The 21,413-nt window shown below is 45.6% G+C and overlaps 1 protein-coding gene across 2 annotated transcripts in view; it reads right to left on the bottom strand.

Annotated features, from left to right (window-relative positions):
- NSMCE1 (NSE1 homolog, SMC5-SMC6 complex component) overlaps positions 1–13,024 on the bottom strand; it is a 31,360-nt gene extending 18,336 nt beyond the window's left edge. Inside the window, exons 1-2 of one of the 2 annotated variants that reach the window (XM_049638465.1) lie at positions 12,911–13,024; positions 7,284–7,430 (exon numbers count right to left, since the gene is read on the bottom strand). In XM_049638465.1, coding sequence (XP_049494422.1) covers positions 7,284–7,430; positions 12,911–13,010 — 247 coding nt within the window. In that variant the 5' untranslated portion in view covers positions 13,011–13,024. Of the gene's footprint in view, positions 1–7,283; positions 7,431–12,832 lie in introns of both variants that reach the window. The other variant, XM_049638466.1, reaches the window with a different exon arrangement.
- Between the last annotated feature and the right edge of the window lie 8,389 nt (positions 13,025–21,413).

Consider the following 21,413-nt stretch of genomic DNA (forward strand, 5'->3'; position numbering starts at 1 on the left):
AGACACAAGTTAGTAAGTTCTGACACATGTATACACCCTAGAAACCATCACTACAATCAAGACAATACATAGATCCATCACCCCCCAAAAGTTCCCTCAAACTCTCGTAATCTCTCTCTCTCACCCCTCACAACCCTCCCCTACACCATCACCAGGAAGCCAGTGGCCTTCCTGTCACTTCACCCAGGTACACACTGTCTAGGATTGCACGTAAATGGAGTCCTGCTACAACACGTAATCTCTTCCCCTGCTTCTTCCACTCAGCATAATCACTCTGAGATTCATTCATACAGCAGCACGTAGCAACAGCTCGTTCCTTTTTACTACCAGGTAGTATATTCCAGGAGACAGATCATACCACAGCCCATTTACAGGCTCGCCTGTTGATGGATGGCCAGGTTTCCACTCTGTGGCCATTACGAGCAAAACTCCTCTGAATATTTACACACAAGCCTTTGTAGGGACATGTATCTTCGCTCCTCTTGAGTCTAAAAACAAATACTTGAAACAGAAATGGCTGTGTCATAAAAGTGCCTGCGTTTTTTCAAAATGGCTCTACTCATTTTAGATTCCAACAGAGAGAGTTCCGGTTCCTTCATTTTCTCGTCACTACTCAGTACGCAATCTTTTCAATTTTGGCCTAACAGGCGTGTAGTATATCTCACTGTGGCTTCATTTTGCGTTGCCCTAATGAAGCGGAGCGCTTTTCACGTGCCTATGTGCCATCTATAGAACTTGTTCGGCAAAGTGTCTGTTCAAGTCTTTTGCTCATTTTTTTTTTTTTTGGCTGTATGTTTCCTAACTATTGGATTTGGGGAGTTCTCTATATTCCGGATATGAGTACTTTATTGGACTGTGATTTGCAAACATTTTCTCCCAGTATTTTGCTTGTCTTTTTATTCCCTAAACAGTGTATTTTAAAGAGAATTTTTTAATTCTGAAGCCCAATTTATCAACTTGTACTCTTACGGATCATACCTTTGTGTTATACTCAAGAAATCTTTGCCGAACCCAAGGTCACAAAGGTTTTCTTCTACGTTTTCTTCTGTAAGTGTTACGGTTTCAGGTTTTACGTTGTGGTCTATGTTACATTTTGAGTTAATTTTTCTATATGGTGCAAAGCATGGCTCAAGAGTCATTAAAATATGGGGTTATCCAATTATTATGCCAGCATCATTTTTTTTTTAATTTTTTTTTTTAAGTTTATTTTTGAGACAGAGACAGAGCATGAACGGGGGAGGGTCAAAGAGAGAGGGAGACACAGAATCGGAATCAGGCTCCAGGCTCTGAGCCATCAGCCCAGAGCCCGACACGGGGCTCAAACTCACGGACCGCGAGATCGTGACCTGAGCCGAAGTCGGACGCTCAACCGACCGAGCCACCCAGGCGCCCCACCAGCATCATTTTTTGAAGAATATTTACACTGAACTGCCTTCACATTTTTGTCAAAACTTAGCTGTCCATCCACATGTGGGTTTATTTCTAGACTCTCTCTTCTACGAGTTTAAGTCAATACCACACTGTCTTGATAGGGGAGCTATATATTATGTCTCAAGATCAGGTAGTCACTCTTAACTAACTTTAATTCATCAGTGTTAGTCCTCCAAGTTTGATTGTCTTTTTCAAAATTGTTTTGGCTTTTCTAGGTCCTTTACATTTCCACGTGAATTTCAGAATCAGTCTGTGAATTTCTACAAAAAGTGCTGCTGGGATGAGACTGGGGTTGAGTTGAATCTACAGACCAACTCCTGAGGAGAACGGATTATCTTAACAGTATTGGGTTTCACAGCCCACGAGCATGGTGCATCTCTCCATTTATTTAGATCTTCTTTGACTTCTCGCAGCAATGTTTCGTGCATTTCAGTGCACAGGCCTTACAGACTCTTGTCACATTTATTTCTAAGTATTTTGTATTTTTTAATGCTATCTTGAATGGTACTTTGTAAAATTTCAATTGCTGATGATTCACTGCAAGCATATAGAAATACCACAAATTTTTGGATGTTGATCCTGTATCCTGCCACTTTACCAAACCTACTTATCAGCTCTAGCAGCTTTTTTGAAGATCCATCAGATTTTCTACATAGAAGATCATGTCTTTCAATCAACAGTTTTACTTCTTCCCTTCCAATCTGAATGCCTTTTCTTTTTTCTTGCCTTAGTGCACTGGCTAGAAGAGAGATTGTTAGAATGGCCATTCTTGTCTTGCTCCTGATATTAGGGTAAAGTATTTAGTCTTCACAGTGAAGTATGTATGACGTGAAGCTGAAGGTTGCACACAGAACCCCTTTAGGAGGTTAAAGAACCTTCCTTCTTTTCCTACTTTGCTAAGGGATTTTGGTCAAGAATACATGTGAGGTTTTTAAACTCTGCAGAGTTGTCGAATCCTCTCTCCTGCTCTAAGCCTGTCCTGTAAATCTGCTTCTCCCCTGTAGTTTCCTGTAAGAAACCTTTGGGGCATCGTGCCAAGATAGATATCAGATTTTGTCAAATGTGTCTTCTGCACTACTGACACGATCACATGGTTTTTCTTTTTTAGTCTGTTAATATGGTAAACTACATGGGTTGGTTTTCAAATATTAAACCAACCCTGCGTTCTTGGGCTAAACCCCACCCTGGTCATATTGAATCATCTTTTCTATATATTGCTGGATTAGATTTGCTAAAACTGTGTGTTTAAAATTTTAGCATTTATATTCATGAAGGACCTTGGTCTTTGGATTGCTCTCCTCGCAATGTCATTGTCTAGTTCTGGTATCAGGATAATTCAGGCCTCAGAAATCGAGCTGGGAAGTGTTCCCTTGTCTTCAACCTTCTGGAGGCGCGTGGGTGGGACTGGTAGCACCTCTTCCTTAAACACTTTGCAGAACTCACCAGGGAAGCCGCTGTGCCTGGAGCGGGCATGATTCCCAGCCCTGTGGACATCAGGCACTGCTTCACTCTTAGTCTTTATTTATTTATTTATTTATTTATGTATTTATGTATTTATTTATTCATGTATTTATTTTGAGAGAGAGAGTGAGAGAGAGAGAGGAGCAGAGACAGAGGGAGATAGAGAACCCCAAGCAGACTCCACAGCACAGCCGTCAGCACAGAGCCTGACGCGGGCCTCGAATTCTAGAAAAGTGAGATCACGACCTGAGCCAAAACCGATCCAAGAGTCAGCCGCTCAACTGACTGATTCTGCTCCCCCCCCCCCCCCCCCCCCGCCTCCGCCGGTGCCCCTCTCTTTATCCTTCCCACCACATCTCTGCCCAGCCTCAGGCTGCTCACCGGGTAGCTCAGCCCTCAGCTGACAGCCCCCACCTCCAGCTCTCTCTGCGCACCCCCTCTGCCGCTCTGACCTGCCAGCGCTTTGGTCTCCCTGAGCCCCCATCCCCATCCCCTCAGCTCAGCCAGTCTGTTTAGTTCTGCTCAGGTTCTCCGCACCCCCCCCCACCCCCGCCGCCCTGCCCCGCCCCGCCCCCTGGCCTGAAAACTCAGGGAAGTGAGCTGAGGCAACTGTAGTGCTCATTCCCTTCTTGCCTGTGGCATAAAAAAGATACTTGGTTGTCATCCCTGGTTCCTGGCACAGAACTCCTAAAACCCTTGGAATTTCCTGAGCGATCAGGGTAACACAAGTGTTTTGTTCTAATGAGGCGACTCTTGGCAGGTCCCTAAAGAACTTCAGGATGGGAGTTGGCTGCCAGAAAGACCTAGCCTTGATTGGAAGCCTGGAACTTTCAGCCTCATCCCCATCTCGGGGAAGGACAGAGGGACTAGATAGGGAGCTAATCACTGATGGCCAGTTCATCATCGACCACGCGTCTGTAACGAAATCTCCATGAAAACCCTCAAATGATGGCATTTGGAGATCCACATCAAGGTGCCGGGAGAGAGCACCCAGAAAGGGCGTGGAAATTCCGTGCCCCCCTCCCACCCCCCTTAGGCCACCCTGCCCTAGGCATCTCTCCCATTTGGCTGTTCCTGAGCTATATCCTTTATAATAGGCCAGCAAATGTAAGTCAAGTGTTTTCCTGAGTTCTGTGAGCCATTCTAGCAAATTACTGAACCTGAGGAAGGGGTCATGGGACTCCCCGCTTGCTAGCCGGTCAGTCAGAAGTATAGGTGGCCCAGACTTGAGACTGGCGTCCGAAATGGGGGCAGCCTTGTGGGGCGAAAGCCTGTAACCGTGAGATCTGGCCCCAACTCCCGGTAAACAGTGTCAGAACCGAGCTGACCAACATCCAGTTGGTGTCCAGAGAACTGGAGAGGAGGTGCTGGAAAAGACAACACATATTTGGTGTCAGGAGGGGAAAAAAACCTTCACTGCCCGTCTCGTGAGGTATCACTGTGCTTCGCTGGCCAAAGTCTAGGGTTTCAGATATTTTGTCCGTCTCTTAATTGTTTCAGACAGGAAAGTAAATCGGTCCCTGTTACTCTATCTTGGTCAAAAGTGGAAATCCTCAAATGCAAGTCTTCTTAACCATCACTCCCTAGGCTTCCTGTCCCTACTTCCGTCAAGGGAGGCTTATCCTGGAATCACGAGTCTGGTCCGCATGACTCACGAAACCCAAGGCAAAAGCCAAAGCTGTGTGTCTATGTCACCAGTCCCTAGCACAGGAGGCCCCCCACAGGAGGCCACGGCGGGCAGTGCTGCGTGACCTCATGCACGTCTGCAAGCTCTGGCTCGCAACCCAAGGTGCCCTCTTCGCGCACGCGGGTCCCCAGTGCCACTCGCAGAGTCCAGACACAGGCTTTACAAAGCCAGCACGCCAGAACGAAATCGAACTCTCGCTAGCCAAGAGAACTGGGGAATTTATTTCTCCCACTAGTGATGGGAAGAAGACAGCCCAAACCAGAGCCCAGAATAGGAAGTATTTTTGATAAGCTGGATGAAAATCCATGGGAAACTGTAATCACAATAACTCGCAGACTCAAATACCCTTCTGTTTCATAATTATCTTAGAAGCTAAGTGTTTTTCCAGTTGGTAAAAGGGGACTTTCCTGGGCATCTCTTCAAAAGACAGATAATAATGGTGGGTCTTGTAAGTATTTACTTAATTTGAATAATTTCTTTCTAACGTTCCTTGCTTTAAAATCTCTAAAATAACAACACTCCTTGAGAAAAAGCTTTTCTTTCTTTCTTTTTTTTTTTTTTTTTTTTTTTTAATGAAGGCTAGGGGAAAATGAACCACAGTTCTATCCTGATGACCCAGCCGTCACTTTATCTTGACGCACAGATAGGGCACGTAAAGCATGAAGAATAAATTAATTCCTAGATATATTGTACAGGACTTTCCTAAATTAGGTCATAACAGCTTTAAAGGTCAAACAAAGGCAAAAACACTTTCATTCTTAGTACTAAGGCAGCATGTGGCTCCTTGCAGTGAGCTACGAAACTTCCCCATTAGCATGAAAGCCCACATTTAGGACTTACATGAGAAACTGAAGGCGAACAGAAATGAACTGCCATGTAGTCAGAAAACTAAGAAAAACATTCTTATGCCCTTCACTGGAGCATACCAAGGGGTGGGTGGTTAAAATCCTCTTGTGTTTTCTCAGAGCAAGGACAGCTAGCTTGGCAGATGTAATGTTCCTTTTCCATAAAGGAGGCCCTCACCAAAGCCCCCTATTCACCCCAGCGCCGGCCAAGTAGAGCGGGTATGCTTTCAGCAGAAGGAGACTTTTCCAGCACAGCACTAATGATGTGCTTTCCCTGCTTCAAGTCCTTCCAGACGTCCACCCTGTCCCCGGAACTAAGTACAAAAGAAACCCCATTACCGTGGTGTCTATACGACAGGTTGTTCCTGATGTATAAACCTACGTGCCACAAGAACATATGTTGTTCCCACACATCATGCTTTCCTGCCTGGGGTCTCCCAAAGGACGTCAGGCGCAAGTCAACGAAGTTTGGATACATGGGATCACACAAAGTTACACAAGGTTCCTCACTGTAGGACCCCTGCAAGCATTTCATTTGTCAGCGTGGACCAGCAGGCCCAGAATTTCGCACGGGATGCCTCGAGGGGCCAGTCCCCCCAAAGCTACGCACCCTCTGCTCTCCCTCCCACTCGTCACGGAAGAGCGCCTGTCTCTGTACCCTCTGTCTCGCCCTTCCTGCTCCCATCCACCCTTCACCTCTCTCGATCTGGCTTCTTCTGCTATGCCCCGGGCGCCGGTCCCCAAATGCGGCCCCTCTTCTCGTGTGCCTTCACCCGTAACCCTGGCGCCCCACGCATACCTTTCCTCACCCCTCTTGGCCGGCTTCCCTCTATGCAGTTTCTGCTCTTCTCTTGAAAACTAAACACGCAGACAGAAAGACAAAAACAAAGAATATAAACAAACACCTGTACTCCCGTTCACCAGAAGTGATGCTTGTTATTAGGCCACACTACTAATACCCTGTTTGCTTCGACTCCTTTTTCCTTCTTTAATGAAAGACCAAAAGAAAGGCAAGCACCTCAAAAGTGTGTCTGTCACATATCCTTCCGGTGCACCCTTACGTCTTTACGTGCAGATGTGTGTGTTCACGAACAACAAGAATCCTGGTTTTACAAAAAGCTTAACGCAGTGACATCGTGCAGCGAGTGAAATTTATCCACTTCCTCTTTCACACAACAAGATCTCCCCCCACTGACGCTCAACTCCACGAGAGCTACCAATACGGATCTTACTGACACGCTGGCATCCTTTCTGCTGTTTCTACGGCTCCCTCCCGTCACTGAAAACTCAGCCCGGCCCGGCCTGAGTGCTTCGCCTGTATTACCTCCCCTCCCCTCTGAGCAGCCCACTGAGGACATGCTTCCAGCGCCCACCCCCCCGCACAGGGCAGGGCGGCCCTTGCCCCGGGTCTGGCTGAGTCCAGGGCTGTGCTCTCACCCACTGTGCCGAGCGGCCCTCTCACCCGCCACGGCCAAGGGAGCGCGTTCCCCGGGCCTGGCCAGGAACTCTGGACGCATCTTGTCTCTTAACCCTCCCAAACCCCCTCCCTCCACGGTGTCCGGGATGATTAATTATCTTCATTTGACACATGAAGAAACGCAGGCTGGAGAAGATGCTGGGGCCCTGGCGTGAACCACAGCTAGGCCGCTTCAAGTTCCCATCGACTGGGCTAAATGTCAGATGTGCTTACAAAAAAAAAAAGGTCAAAGAGGAGGTGAGAAACGGGCTGGCGCGAGCCCGAGGAGACCTGCACGCCCAGGTGAGGCGTGCTGCCTGACGGGTGGCGAGGCTCACACCCGTGTCACCAGCCGCCGATGGCGCGGTCCCGGGCACCCTGGGGACAGGGAGACGGTACTCACGGCCATGGACCCGATAGCAGTGCTTCTGCAGGCGTCTCACGCCCCGCTCCTCCAGCACCCCATGAGTCATCAGCAACTGGAGGAACCGCCGGTGGACGTCGGTCATGATGCCCGCTCTCCGCGCGCCGCCCTGCGTGCACGAAGGCGCTAAGAAAAGAAGCAAAGGACACCCAGTCACCTCTGAGCGCTCCGAAAGCCAAGTTCTGGGGTCTGTGCTTCCTTACGTTCACAGCTACCCCTCTGTGACGGCTTGCAGACCCCAGTTCATCCCGCCCAAGAGCACAGAAGCAGAAAGGAGGCAAGTCAGGGGCAAGCGCACTAGTCCGGGGGGGGGGGGGGGGGGGGGGCGGCAAGGAGTGGGGGTCTGGAGCCAGCCAGCTCGCCTGGACGCAGCCCGCTCCACACCCAAGTGTGTGAAAGGGGGCGTGGCCCGGTTTCTGACCTAGAAGGTGAGCCCACCGCTAGGACGTCTACCAGAGAATTACGCTGTTCAAGGGGTAGGACCTATGAAAGCCTGGCGACAGGCTGAGCGCTACCTACGTGTCGGCTAGTTTTACTACTGGGCGGTTCTGGCTCTGAAGCGTGGTTCGGCCACTCACGAGACTCACTGGGACCAAGTGTGCCGAGGCCCCGTTTTCTCACGATAAAACGAGAACGGTGTGTGCTGCCCGAAGAACCCCCGGCAGACTTGGCTGAACCAGTGCTAGCTTCCTCCTCGTCTCCCAAACCGCTAATGAAACGACTGTCGCTGTGGGGTGTTGTTTCAATCTCTTGCTCTCTACTAAAACATCGTCTTTCCACAAACCACAAAGATCAGAGCCGATAAAAGCATCACATGAGTCCTGATCAAAAAGCCTGCCCTTGCCACGGAGTGGTAGCACCGTGCGGAGGCAAAGGGCGTGGGTTTAGAAATAGACACGTGGTGCCGAGACCAGTGTCTGCCAGACCTGCTCCATCTTAAGAATCATCTCATCTGTGCGTGAAAAATACAGATTCCCAGGCCCCTTCGCCGGAGGTTCAGGCCGCAGAGGGGCTGGAATTCTGAGGTTTTAATACACACTCCAGGCGATGCCATGACCGGACAAGAAACTGGCTGTTACCTTGGGCAAATACGGCACGAAAACATTTCTAGCTAACAAGCTTCATCTCCCCAAGCCTCAGTCTTCTCCTCCATAAGATGGGGATAATAAAAAGCTCTCTTTAAGGCAGAAGATGAGGTTAAAGGAGACAGGACTAGGAGACACACACCAAGGCGGGCTGTCGCTCGCTCTTCTTTCCAAGCAGCACATCAGCTGGACCTCGGAGGAAGGAAGACCCGCCAGCTCATGGCCGGTTTCTCTGCCTGCCTGCGAAACTTCCTTGAGAACAGTTCACCGGAAATGCAGCCTGGACAGATCCTAAATTGGACCCCTCCTTCCCCCTCCTCAACCCTTTTCTTCCCCTGAGTCCTCTTCATGAATTTCAAGAAACTTAAATAATAAAGAGCAGAATTTAATAAAATTAGCATATACCTGAGATCAACAAAATGAAAATTAGTCTTTGAAAAAAAAAAAACATAACAGGAGCACCTGGGTGGCCCAGTCGGTTAAGCCTCTGACTTCCATTCAGGTCGTGATCTCACAGTTTGTGGGTTCGAGCCCCACATAGGGCTCTGTGCTGACAGCTCAGAGCTTGGAGCCTGCTACAGATTCTGGGTCCCTCTGTCTCTCTGCCCCTCCCCAGCTCACAATCGATCTCTCTCTCTCTCTCAAAAATAAACAAACATTTTAGGGGCGCCTGGGTGGCTCAGTCGGTTGAGCGTCCGACTTCGGCTCAGGTCATGATCTCGCGGTCTGTGAGTTTGAGCCCGTTTCGGGCTCTGTGCTGACCGCTCAGAGCCTGGAGCCTGTTTCAGATTCTGTGTCTCCCTCTCTCTCTGACCCTCCCCCGTTCATGCTCTGTCTCTCTCTGTCTCAAAAATAAATAAACGTTAAAAAAAATTTTTTTTAAATAAATAAACATTTTTAAAAATTTAAGAAAAAAACACACAATAAAAGCGACCAACCTCTGACAAGATCTTCTGAGAGAAGACTAACAAATAAACAATATTTGGAATGAAAAAGGAACACTAATTGCAGACACATAAACAACTTATAATAATCATGAGTTTTAAACAAGCAAAGTTATAGGAAATCCATTCAAAACCAACTAAAGAATGATCTGAAAACCTAACAGGTTTTATAACCATTGAAGACACACTGTGGGAAATCTATCCCCCAACAAAGAAAACTTCAGATCCGGAAAGATTTATCAAGAAGTCCTATCAAACATTCTAGAAGTGATTTCAGATGTCACAAAACTATCTCAGAGCCCCAAAAGGAGCAAACCCTCCCCAAATCATCTGATAAGGTTGACATAGGTTGGGCATTAAAATCTAACAGAGACTTCAAAAGAAAGGAAAATGTATCTTTCAGGAACATAGCTGCAATTGTCCTAAGCAAAACGTTAATCTGAACTAGCAACATAAAGAGGATAACACACGGTAACCAAGTTGGGTTTATCCGGGCAGCAGTTTAACATTTAAAAATCAGTCAAGTGTTCTATGTCAATAATGTCTTAATAAAGCTGGAAAAAAAATCAATCAGTGTGAGTCACCACATTAACAGCATACAGAAGAAAAAGCCTACTATCAGCTTAATAGATTCAGAAAATACGATTGATAAAATTCAACAGTCACTGGATTGAAGGAAACTTCCTTTATCTACTAAAGATATCGACAAAAACCTACAGTGACCATCATCATACTTAAGGATGGAATGTTGAAAGCAACCACTTTCAAATCCAAACGGAGCCAATGCAACGGAATCGGTGTGATTCCAATCAACATCCCAATGGGCTTCTTGTGTCTGTGAGTGATTTGATGAGATCATTCCAAAATTTACATGGAAAACATAAAGGCAAAACAGCAACGCCATTCTGGGAGAAGATAAAGGCAGGAGGACTGGTTCCACCAGTTAGCAGTTTATTCTGAAGCTCGAGTAAGGAACGATGTAGGACAATGGTACAGACATGGACCAGAGAAGACCAGAGGGCCAGAACAGACAACTCAGACACAGAAACGCACAGATATGAATACCTGATACGCTGGAGAAATGGAACTCCAGATCAAAGCAAGCTTTTCAATAAAAGGTGCCAGGGCAACAGATTACCCTTATGTGAAAACACAGAGAGCCCAACCCTCACCTCAGACTATGCGTAAAAATCTTTTGGAGGGTGAAGAGCGTAGGAAAGGAAACACCATAAAACTTTTGGACAACAGTACAGGGGAACATCTTTCTTTTTTCGAGATTTTATTTTATTTTTTAATGTTTAATTATTTATTTTGAGAGAGAGAGCAGGGGAGAGGCAGAGAGAGAGAGGGAGGGAATCCCAAGCAGGCTCTGCAGGATCGACATGGGGCTCAACCCCATGAACCTTGAGATCATGACCTGAGCTGAAATCAAGAGTCGCACGCTCAACTGACTGAGCCACCCAGGCACCCCGGAGAACATCTTTTATGAGCCAAAGGCAGGGAAGAATTTCTTAAAAAGATACAGGAAGCAGAAACCATAGAGGAATATACCGATAAATTCTACTTCATTAAAATTAAAAACCTCTGTTCACCAAAAACAGCAGAGGGTGGGAGAGAAAGAGAGAAGAAAAGCTACAAACTGGAAAGTATCTGACACACAGTGAAGCCACAAAAGATTCATACTCAGAACAAAGAATCCCTACATATCAGTAAGGGGAAGACAACTGTAAGAAATAAGCAACAGAAATGTTCAAAGAGGATGCACAAATGATGAATAAATACATTAAAATTATGCTCAATCGCAAGGTCATCAGGCAAATGAGTATTCAAGCCACGGTGATTAATGTCTTATTCATCCCCAGGTGTAGGCAAAAATTCTTCAGAAGGGCTGAGGCTGGTAAGAGGGTAAACTCTTCTTATAAACCACTTCAGACGATTCGATATTAATAGCAAACCCGGGTAGCCCCAGAAATCCACTGTTAGGTATACAACTTACAGAAACGTTTCCACATCTGCCTCAGGAAATGTGTGATAGCAAAAATATCACCATGTGATAGCAAAAATCTGGCAACCGTCTAAATGACAATCAGTTGAAGAACGCCTCCATTTACAATCAGGCCACGGAATTCAAAATAGCAACAAAGCAATGAAAGTAAGTGAAGTGGGGCTACTCACGTCAACATGGACATATCTCATATATGTAATGTTACATACAAAAATAAAGTTACACAAATATAGATTAGCCTCCTCTATAAAATATAAAACCTAGCAAAACATACGTGGTAGTCATTACAGATGCATAGTAACAACCACAAAGAAAAACAAGGGATTAGGTAACACAATACAGGGAGACGGTGGTCTTTAGTGATGGGAAGAAAGGATTCAACCTGGGCATTATGGATATGGAATTGTTCGATTTCCTAACCTGATGGTGGATAGATGGGTGTTTATTTTATTTTTATTCTTTAAATTTACAGTTGCAAACATTTTTACAGATATGTTATATGTCTTAAAAAATTTTTTTTAACATTTATTTTTGAGAGAGAGAAACAGAGAGCGAGCAGAGGAGGGGCAGACAGAGAGAGGGAGACACAGAATCAGAAACAGGCTCCAGGCTCTGAGCTGTCAGCACAGAGCCCGACGCGGGGCTTGAACCCACAAACCGTGAGATCATGACCCGAGCCGAAGTCCCAGATATGTTATATATCTTGATTGAAAAAGGATGTAAATATGTTACATACCAGCCAAAATAAATGTTAAAAAGATGAGTTAAGAGAGATGGAGGGCCCAGGTGATGGACATAAGGGTGGCAAAACAAACAGTTCAGGAACTGTCCAGGTAAGCGAGAAACAGGCGCCTACAATTAAATCAGGACCGCTCTACCTACAATTCTCAAATCAAAAGACGTCCTAAAACCAAAATCTTTTAAGTTTGAAAACCTGACCTAAGGTGAGACTCTGTATGGCGGTTCTTTACCTCCTTTGATGTAAATACGCACATATTTAGCTGTGAAAATATTAGTGTATTTGATTACAAGAGGCTGCCCCAGACCCTAATTGAAGGTATGACCTAACATCGAATATATGCATCATATTCCTCCCGAATATCCGAGAAATTCGGGATTCTGACCACGTCTGGCCTCCGGGCTTTAAAATACGAGGCTGTGGACTTGCACAAAGTAAGGATTTCTAGGACAAGGGCAGAGGGCGGCGAGATAACTGAGGTGGTCCACAAAGGCGACACTTTACGTATTCAGTTCGGACAGAATTCTGTATTTTGCTTTTTTTCACCTAATATTAGGAGCAAAACGCTTTGTCCACCTGGTACTACGATTTAACAATGTCTGTGTGCCGGGGGTCCTAGGGTCCAGCCTACTTTGCCTTCCTGCCCCTCTCTGGGCCTCAGTTTCCTCATCAGGAAATGAGGAGCCCCAAGCCCCCGGGCCCCCAGCGCCACACTCCGGTACAGACACGGGCCGACCCCGGGGCCTGACCCCCACCTTCCGTCCTCCGTCGCCTCTCTGCACGGCCCTCTTCCATCCCTGGCAGCCTCGCGGCCCCGCGCCCCGATTACCCACCGCGGTACCCCGGCGTAGCCCCCGACGCCGGCGGCCCAGGCAGAAAGGCGGCCTCGGCTCCTCCTGCGGGGCGGGGCGAACGCGGGCGCGGCGCTCCCATTGGTGAATGTCACCTATTAGTCCCTCCCCTGGTGACGCACTTCCTGCTTTCCCGCCGCGCCGTTGCCATGGTGCCGCGGAGGCCCTCCCCTAGATGCAGCGTTCGGCTCTTCTCGCGCCTCCCTACGCGCTTTACCCCGCTGGGCCCCTGGTTGCCTCCCTCCGCCTGCAGCCCCACAGTGGCACCCCGCGACCTAGGAGTCGGAAGGGGAAGCATGCAGCGGGATCCTCCCCCTAAAAGTCATGGCTCCGCGGACACAAGCCAGTACGCTGCCCCGGGGCCTCAGTTTCCCCATCTGTACAACCGACACTGTGGCCTCAGGGTCAGCCTGTTGTCACATAGCTTGAACTGAAATCCTGGCTCTGCCACCTACTAGTTGCCAGATCTTGGGCAAGTCACTGAGCTGCAGTGAGCCTCAGTTTCTTCTTCTGTTAAATGGGGATGATAATAGTCCCCATGAAATAGTGTGTTCATGAGGTTTTGAAAGAAATCACGCACATTGGAAGAGCTGATTAAATGTGCTACTGTCTTAACTAGGGATTGTTGGGAGAAGCAAATGAAGTTATTAAGAGAAGTGAGTGGACTCTGCCAGGCGAGGGCACTCATTTTACAAACGCTTGCCTCCCAGTTCCCGGGGACGCAGTCTAGCAGGGAAACAGGTAACTAATCACAGAACAGCAGAGTGCAAGCATCTATCTCTGTGACGATAACTTCAAATCCCTACTTGCGCGGTTACCGCTCCTGTGATCTTGGACAATATCTCAACCTCTCTGGACCTCAGTTTCCCTGTCTGCTGCGTGAGGAAAGCCGTAGACTGTGCTAGTTAAGAGCTTGAGCTTGGGGGGCGGCTGGGTGGCTCAGTCCGTTAAGCATCGGACTCTTGATTGCCACTCAGGTCATGACCTCACGGTTGTGAGATCAAGCCCCATCCATATCCGGCTCTGCCATGACAGCACGGAGGAGCCTGTTTGGATTCTCTCTCCCTCTCTCTCTGCCCCCCCCCCCCCCCCAAAAAAAAAAAAAAAATTAAAAAAAAAAAAAAAAAAACTTGAGCTGGAGAGCTGGACTTTCTGGATTTGAATTCTGGTTCTTAAACTCAGTATCTCTAAGACCCAGGACAAAATACTGAAGCTGTCCATCCAAGTTTGCTCCTCTATAAAGCAGGGATAATAATAGCACATTGTTGATACAGGATCGTTGAGAAGAGAGGAGTTCATACGTGCAAACCACTTAGAGTATCTGATGCATAGTAAGGCCTCGATGTGAGTTATCTTTACTAATAAAATACTTTATAAAATGCCTCCAGGGCACTCAAAGAAGAGAACAGCTCTAGGGAGACCATCTATGTTTTGTTTACCCTGCATAGTTTTATAAAATTTTGAATTCATTACCAATATTTAAAGCTGAAACATTTCACATAAAACCCTAGGGTATCTGACAGCTCTTGAAAAATGGGGGCAATCCAAGGGCAGCCCTTGTTTGAAGTTTGGTGAAGACTACGCCCCTTTGTGATGACACGTGTGCCCTCCTGGGGGGGGAGGGTGGGTAGAGGAATAAAAACAGAGACCCATGGATAGAAAACACTGGGAACACCGACATTTCAGGATCAAAGAGCCAAGAAAGGAGGTAGAAAGAGAAGAAAGGAATTCAAGGCCAAGTGGTATCAGAGGAAAACAGGTGGGAGGGAGTATCGAGTAGCAGGGTGTGGTCTGAATTGTCAGTGCTCTGGAGAGATCAAGAAAGATGTGCCACATAGGGGCACCTGGGTGGCTCTGTTGGTTAAGCATCTGACTTTGACTCAGGTCATGGTCTCACGGATTGTGAGTTCAAGCCCCCATTGGGCTCTCTGATTCAGTGGAGAGCCCACTTCAGATCCCCTCTGCCCCTCCCTTGCTCATTCTCTCGCTTTCTCACACACACGAAATAAATAAACACTAAAAAAAGAAGAAGAACCATGTGCCACCCGTTTAGAATGTGATGGCCAACAAGAGCCTATAGAAACAGGAGGAAGCTGGATTGGCCTCCAAGACAAGTGATGCATGGAAGCTGAAGAAGGGGAGAAGGGGGTGCTGACTACTTCTAGAAAGCGTGGTTTGGGAAGGGGAGACATGAAGAGGAGTAGAGGGAATAACCAATAGAATAAAAAACAGGGGAGACAGGAGAGGATGGGGTCAAGGGCATATGGAGACAGGTTTTCCTTTGACCCCAGAAAGGAAGAAGAGACATTTCTGAAACTGGAGGAAAGTAGGTAAAACTGGTTAGATAAAGAAAGGTTCACCCCTGATGTTTCCTATTTTCTCCACAAAGCAGCAAAGCTATCATTCTGCTAAACAAAGGAGCTGGGAGACGCTCAGGGATTTGAGGGGAATCAAAGGTTTGGAACACATGCCAAAGGGAATGCAAAAGTGAGGTCCCAGCTAAGGTTGAAACCATCATATATGCGTAGGGAGGAGAGTCACTCCCGATCCCCCTCAATCTCCCGTCGCCCTACCAGGGGCCCCAGAGCAGAAGCTCTGTGTAGACTCCTCATGGGGTGGGCTTGGGTTGAACCAATACAGCTGACCCTAGAAGTCAAAGCAACTGGAGAGTGTTGGTGGGAGGGTCTTTGAAGTCGCCCACCATGGTATGGGCAGGCAGACATAGGAGGGAGAGAAAGTGCTGAGACATTAGCACGGAGGGATACAGCAACCAGAGGTCCCAGTGAGGTGAACTGGCTTCACCAGAAGCAAGTAGTAAGGACTGGCGTTCCAGATGAGTGAGTGACCCACCAGCAGGTGACTGTCCTGCCTCAATGTGACTCCACCCTCAGAAGCTAGCTCAGTCTCTGTTAGAACCCTCGATGGGCCAGACATTGGACCGTTTGCTACAGAACATTCTGCCAGCTCAAATTTTCTTCTGAAAGTTGGCCCTGAAAGGTCCAGGAGCTACATGGACATAAATTCCTTGTACATAAGGCAGGTGGCCAAGCAACCTGGCTAGAGAGGAAGCCCAGGGCCAAATCATAGGCTAAGAGGGTCGTCTTTTAGCTGAAGACCACAAAAGCTATCGGGGAGGAAGTGATGAGATCAGGTTTGTATTTTAGAAAAAAAAAAAAACATCAGCACATCTGTTCTTTTCAAACATACTTGGAACATTTACAGAAATTGACTGTATATTGGCCGCAAAGGAAGCCTCAATAAATTCCAAAGAATCTATAGACCACATTCACAAACCACAATGAAGTAAAATGAAGAATCAACAGAAAGACAGCCAGAAAGAAACCCATACCACTTACAGACCTTAAATTACTTACTGAAATTGCCTCTGAGGAGAAGGTCCCGAAGACAAGATTTTTGTTTATCATGTGCATCTGTTGCTTATGAAAAATAAAATTAAACCTGATAAGCATTAAGCTAAGTGATCGTTATATTAGTTTTCATACCTTGGTGTATGTTGAAAGATTTTAAAACATTCTTAAGAGAAAAAGAACATACATTTGGAAACTGAAAAATACATATGTATTAAAAAGAAAACCAATATGGAAATTACAAAATATTTAGAAATGAATGACAAAAAGAAGCCTCACAGAATGAAACTTGTGAGATCCAACTAAAACAACAGTCACAGGGGGGATTTAGAGCTTTAAATACTTACTATAGGGGCGCCTGGGTGGCTCAGTCGGTTAAGCGTCCGACTTCGCTCAGGTCATGATCTCATGGTCCGTGAGTTCGAGCCCCACGTCGGGCTCTGTGCTGACAGCTCAGAGCCTGGAGCCTGCTTCACATTCTGTGTCTCCCTCTCTGTCTGACCCTCCCCCGTTCATGCTCTGTCTCTCTCTGTCTCAAAAATAAATAAACATTAAAAAAAAAAATACTATAAAACAAGAAAAAATTTAAGTGTTGAATTTAAAAGGTAAATAACAACTAAATAACCCAGAGAAAACAGGGAGGGGGGGGAGGAAATTATAATAAAGCAAAGGGCAGAGATGAATAAAACAAAAAAGAAAAGAAAATTGATTATAGAAATCAAACACTGGTGTCCTATTAAAGACTAATAAAATAGACAAACTTCTGGTGGGATTTATCCCAAAAAAGGGGTATCTGGTTGGCTCAGTCGGTTAAGCATCTGACTTTGGCTCAGGTCATGCATGATCTTATGGTTCATGGGTTCGAGCCCTGTGTAGGGCTCTGTGCTGACAGCTTAGAGCCTGGAACCTGCTTCGGATTCTGTGTCTCCCTCTCTCTCTGCCCCTCCCCTGCTCAAATTCTCTCTCTCTCTCTCTGTCTCTCTCTCTCTCTCTCTCAAATAAATAAACATTAAAAATTTTTAAAGATTTATATAAAAAATAACACATGTAATACTATAAATGGCAAAAGAGACATACCAGATAGAGTATAAAAATTTTAGAAAGCATAAGAGTATACTATGGACAAATTTATGCCAATACATTTGGAAATCTAGATAAAAGGGGGGAATTTTTGACAAAAATACAAATTACAAACTTGGCCCTAGAAGAGAACAGACCAATAATCACCCATGAAACTGAAAAGCGACGGCTCTGCTCCAACTTTGAAAATGCCCAGGCTGAGATAGTTCAACTAGAGTGATACACACACATACAGATGCAAAATATAAAACAAGCTATATTATGCAAATGGCACCAGGATATGAACAAGACAGAGAAGTCTACCCAAGCATTCTATGGGCTAATCTAATCTAGGTACCAAAACAAGAACAGCAGAATTAAGGAAAACGTCAGGTCCATGCATATTATAAGCAAGGATGCAAAAATTGGGTCTCTCAGTGTCTCACAAGGCTGTCTCTTATGATGAGAGATGTTGAGCATCTTTTCATGTGTCTGTTGGCTGCCTGTCTGTCTTCTTTGGAAAAATGTCTCTTCAGGTCCTTTGCCCATATTTAATTGGATTTTGAATTATTATTATTATTATTTTTTTTTTTTTGGTGTTGAATTGTATAAGTTCTTCATGTATTTTGGATACCAACCAGGTAAATGCAAACCAAAACCACGAGATATCATCTTACACCTGTGAGAATGGCGAAAATTAAAAAGATAAGAAATGACAAGTGATGGTGAGGATGTAGAGGAAAAGGAACCTCCGTGCACCATTGGTGGGAACGTAAATTGGTGCAGCCACGGTGGAAAACAGCATGGAGATTCCTCAAAAACCTAAAAACAGAAAATACCATATGATCCGATAATTCCACCACTGGGTTTTTACCCAAAGGAAACAAAAGCACTAATTCAAAAAGATGCATGCACCCCTATGTTTCTTGCAGCATTATTTGCGATAGCCAAGATATGGAAGCAATCTACGTGTCCATCGATAGACAAGTGGATAAAGAAGATACGGTGTATTTGTATAGATGAATATGAATATTAGTGCAGCCATAAGAAAAGGATGAGATCTTGCCATTCACAACAACATGGGTAGACCTAGAGGCTATTTATGCTAAATGATATAAATCTAAGACAAATACCATACGATTCCACCCATATCTGCAATCTAAAAAACAAAATCAGTAAATAAGCAAACAAAAAGCAGAACCAGACCTATAAACAGAGAGAACAAACTGATGGCTGCTGGAGGGGAGGGGGTGGGGGATACAGGCTGCCAGTTACAGGATGAATAAGTCATGGGAATGAAAGGCACAGCATAAGGAATACGGTCAATGATATTCTAGTAAGACCACATAGGGACAGATGGAGCCCACGCTTACGAGCACAACGTAATGTGCAGAGATTGCTGAATCACAAGGTTGTACACCTACAACTAACGTAACATTGTGTGTCAACAACACTCCAATTAAAAAAAAAAAAAAAATGGTTTTAAACAGACCATCTCTTCCAGAAGAGGAGATTCAAATGGCTGAAAAGGAAGCATGGAAGGATGCTGGTCTTACTATCAGTTGGAAATACAAACGACAAAAAGATACCAACTTTCCCCCATAAGAATGACAAAATGTTGCCTGGGGAGAGGGAAGGGAGGCCAGCATCCCTACACACATCTGGAAGAGTTGTAAATATCAGAGTTGCTCTGGAGAGCAATCCGGTCTGGAAACTACTTCCAGGAATTTAACTGGAGAAAATCGCCCCTGTGATCTTGAGAGGTTTGCTCCAACAGTGTTGCCGATAGAAGAAACAATGCAGACGTCCCAACTATCCATGAACAAGGAAACAAAACAGCAAGATATTCGTGTAGGATGGATAATCCTATGACATTAAGAGGGATGAATTCACTCACAAGTACCTATATGGATGAGTTTTGTTTTGTTTATTTGTTTATTTTTATTTTGAGAGAGACCGAGAGCGTGTCGGCAGGGGAGGGGCAGAGAGAGAGAGGGAGAGAGAGAGAATCCTAAGCAGGCTCCACGTTATCGGCGTAGAACCCAACGTGGGGCTCGATCTCACGAACTGTGAGATCATGACCTGAGCCGAGGTCAAGAGTCGGACACACAACCAACTGAGCCACCCAGGCGCCCCTGTCATGTTCAAATGTTAAATTAAAATAACAAAACGTATATAAATGTACACATTGAATGAATGAACGTATATTCATATAGTGGTTGTCTGTTTTTCTGACCGGGGCAAATATGCCTAAATGCTAACAGAGGTTAATGTGGGGTGGTGGGAAAGTGAATGCCTGTTATTTTGTTCACTTTCACTCTTCTGTATTTAAAAACAATTTCTGGGGGCACCTGGGTGGCTCAGTCTGTTTAGCCTCCGACTTTGGCTCAGGTCATGATCTCCAGGTTCGTGAGTTCAAGCCCGGCATCAGGCTATCTGCTGTCAGCACAAAGCCCACTTCAGATCCTTTGTTTCCTTCTCTCTCTGCCCCTCCCTGGCTTGCCCTCTCTCTCTCTCTCTCTGTCTCTGTCAAAAGTAAATAAATCTTTTAAAAATAAATAAATAAATAAAATTTAAAAACAATTACTAGGGGCACCTGGTGGCTCAGTCATTTAAACGTCTGACTCTTGATTTCGGCTCAGGTCATGATCTCACAGTTTGTGAGTTCGAGCCCCGTGCCAGGCGGAGCCTGTTTGGGATTCCCTCTCTCTCCCTCTCTCTCTCTGTCTCTTCCCTGCTCATTCTCTCTCTCTCTCTCTCTCTCTCTAAATAAATAAATAAACATTAAAAAAAATATAAATAAAGACAATTTCTGACAGGAAGTGTGAACACAAGAACAAAAATCGTATTTTTGGTTTTTCTAGAAGTACACGGCCATCAGTGGAAAGGGTGAGGGGCAAGATGAGGTTTCACCGGAGTCCTGGTGAGACCTTTTCCACTTTCCTGTGATGGTCCTCTTCCACACCCACATACTCACGTGTTTTTTGGATTCATCACATTTTAGGTTGGACCCGGTGGAGGTGACGGGTCCGAGCCAGTGGGGCAGAAAGGGAAAGTGATCTCCCTCTACTCATCCTTCATCTTGGAGGGATGGTGGCAGGCCCCAAGTGTCAATTGTAAAATCAATTCCTGTTTAAAGTCCAGGAAGACTCAGACACAGGGTTGAGAAACATCCCCGCTCCCCAAGGCAGTGTAGACTGCTCAGTCTTTCTAAAGGGTAATTTGGCCACGCTCCTCGACAGCACGCACACATCATGTTCGTTGACCTTGTAATTCCACTTCTGGGAATCCATCTGAGGGAATAATCAGACATGCACCCAAAGGTTAATGGACAAAACCAAAAAAATGCATCAGAGCCTTAATTTTATCAGGAAGAATGGCAACCATTTGAATGACTCCAAATAGCTTTATAAAGAGAGGAATGGTTGGAATAAATAAAAATTCTGCAGAATATTACATAACTGAAAAGTCATGTTTTCAAAGCATACTTGAGGTCAGAAAAAAGAAAGCCATAATGCAGAATATTGTAAGAGAGAGAGAAAACTGGAAGCATATATACCGAAATTTTATCAGTGACTATCCCGGACTGGGAGGATTATAGGTAATTTTTTTTTTTTCTTGTTGCTTCCTTATATTTTTCAACTTCTTTCCAAAAGCATTTTTTTATTTTACAATCATAAGAAGTACTATATTTCGGGGCGCCTGGGTGGCTCAGTCGGTTGAGCGTCCGACCTCGGCTCAGGTTATGATCTCACAGTTTGTGAGTTCAAGCCCCATGTCAGGCTCTGTGCTCAGATCCTGGAGCCTGCTTCGGATTCTGTGTCTCCCTCTCTCTCTGCCCCTCCCCCACTCATGCTCGCGCGCTCTCTATCAAAAATAAATAAACATAAAGAAATAAAAAAAGAAACACTGTTTTCAAAATAAATGGAGTCTGTGATCATAAAGATTTGGAGGGGGATCTAATAAGACTGATCCTATGTACAATTAGGAGATAGTTAAAGCCATGTATGTACAGCGTTCTGAGAATTGTTTCATGCGAGCGAATTTTCCCTAGAACT

The sequence above is a fragment of the Panthera uncia genome, chromosome E3, assembly GCF_023721935.1.
Source record: "Panthera uncia isolate 11264 chromosome E3, Puncia_PCG_1.0, whole genome shotgun sequence".
NCBI lineage: Eukaryota > Metazoa > Chordata > Mammalia > Carnivora > Felidae > Panthera > Panthera uncia.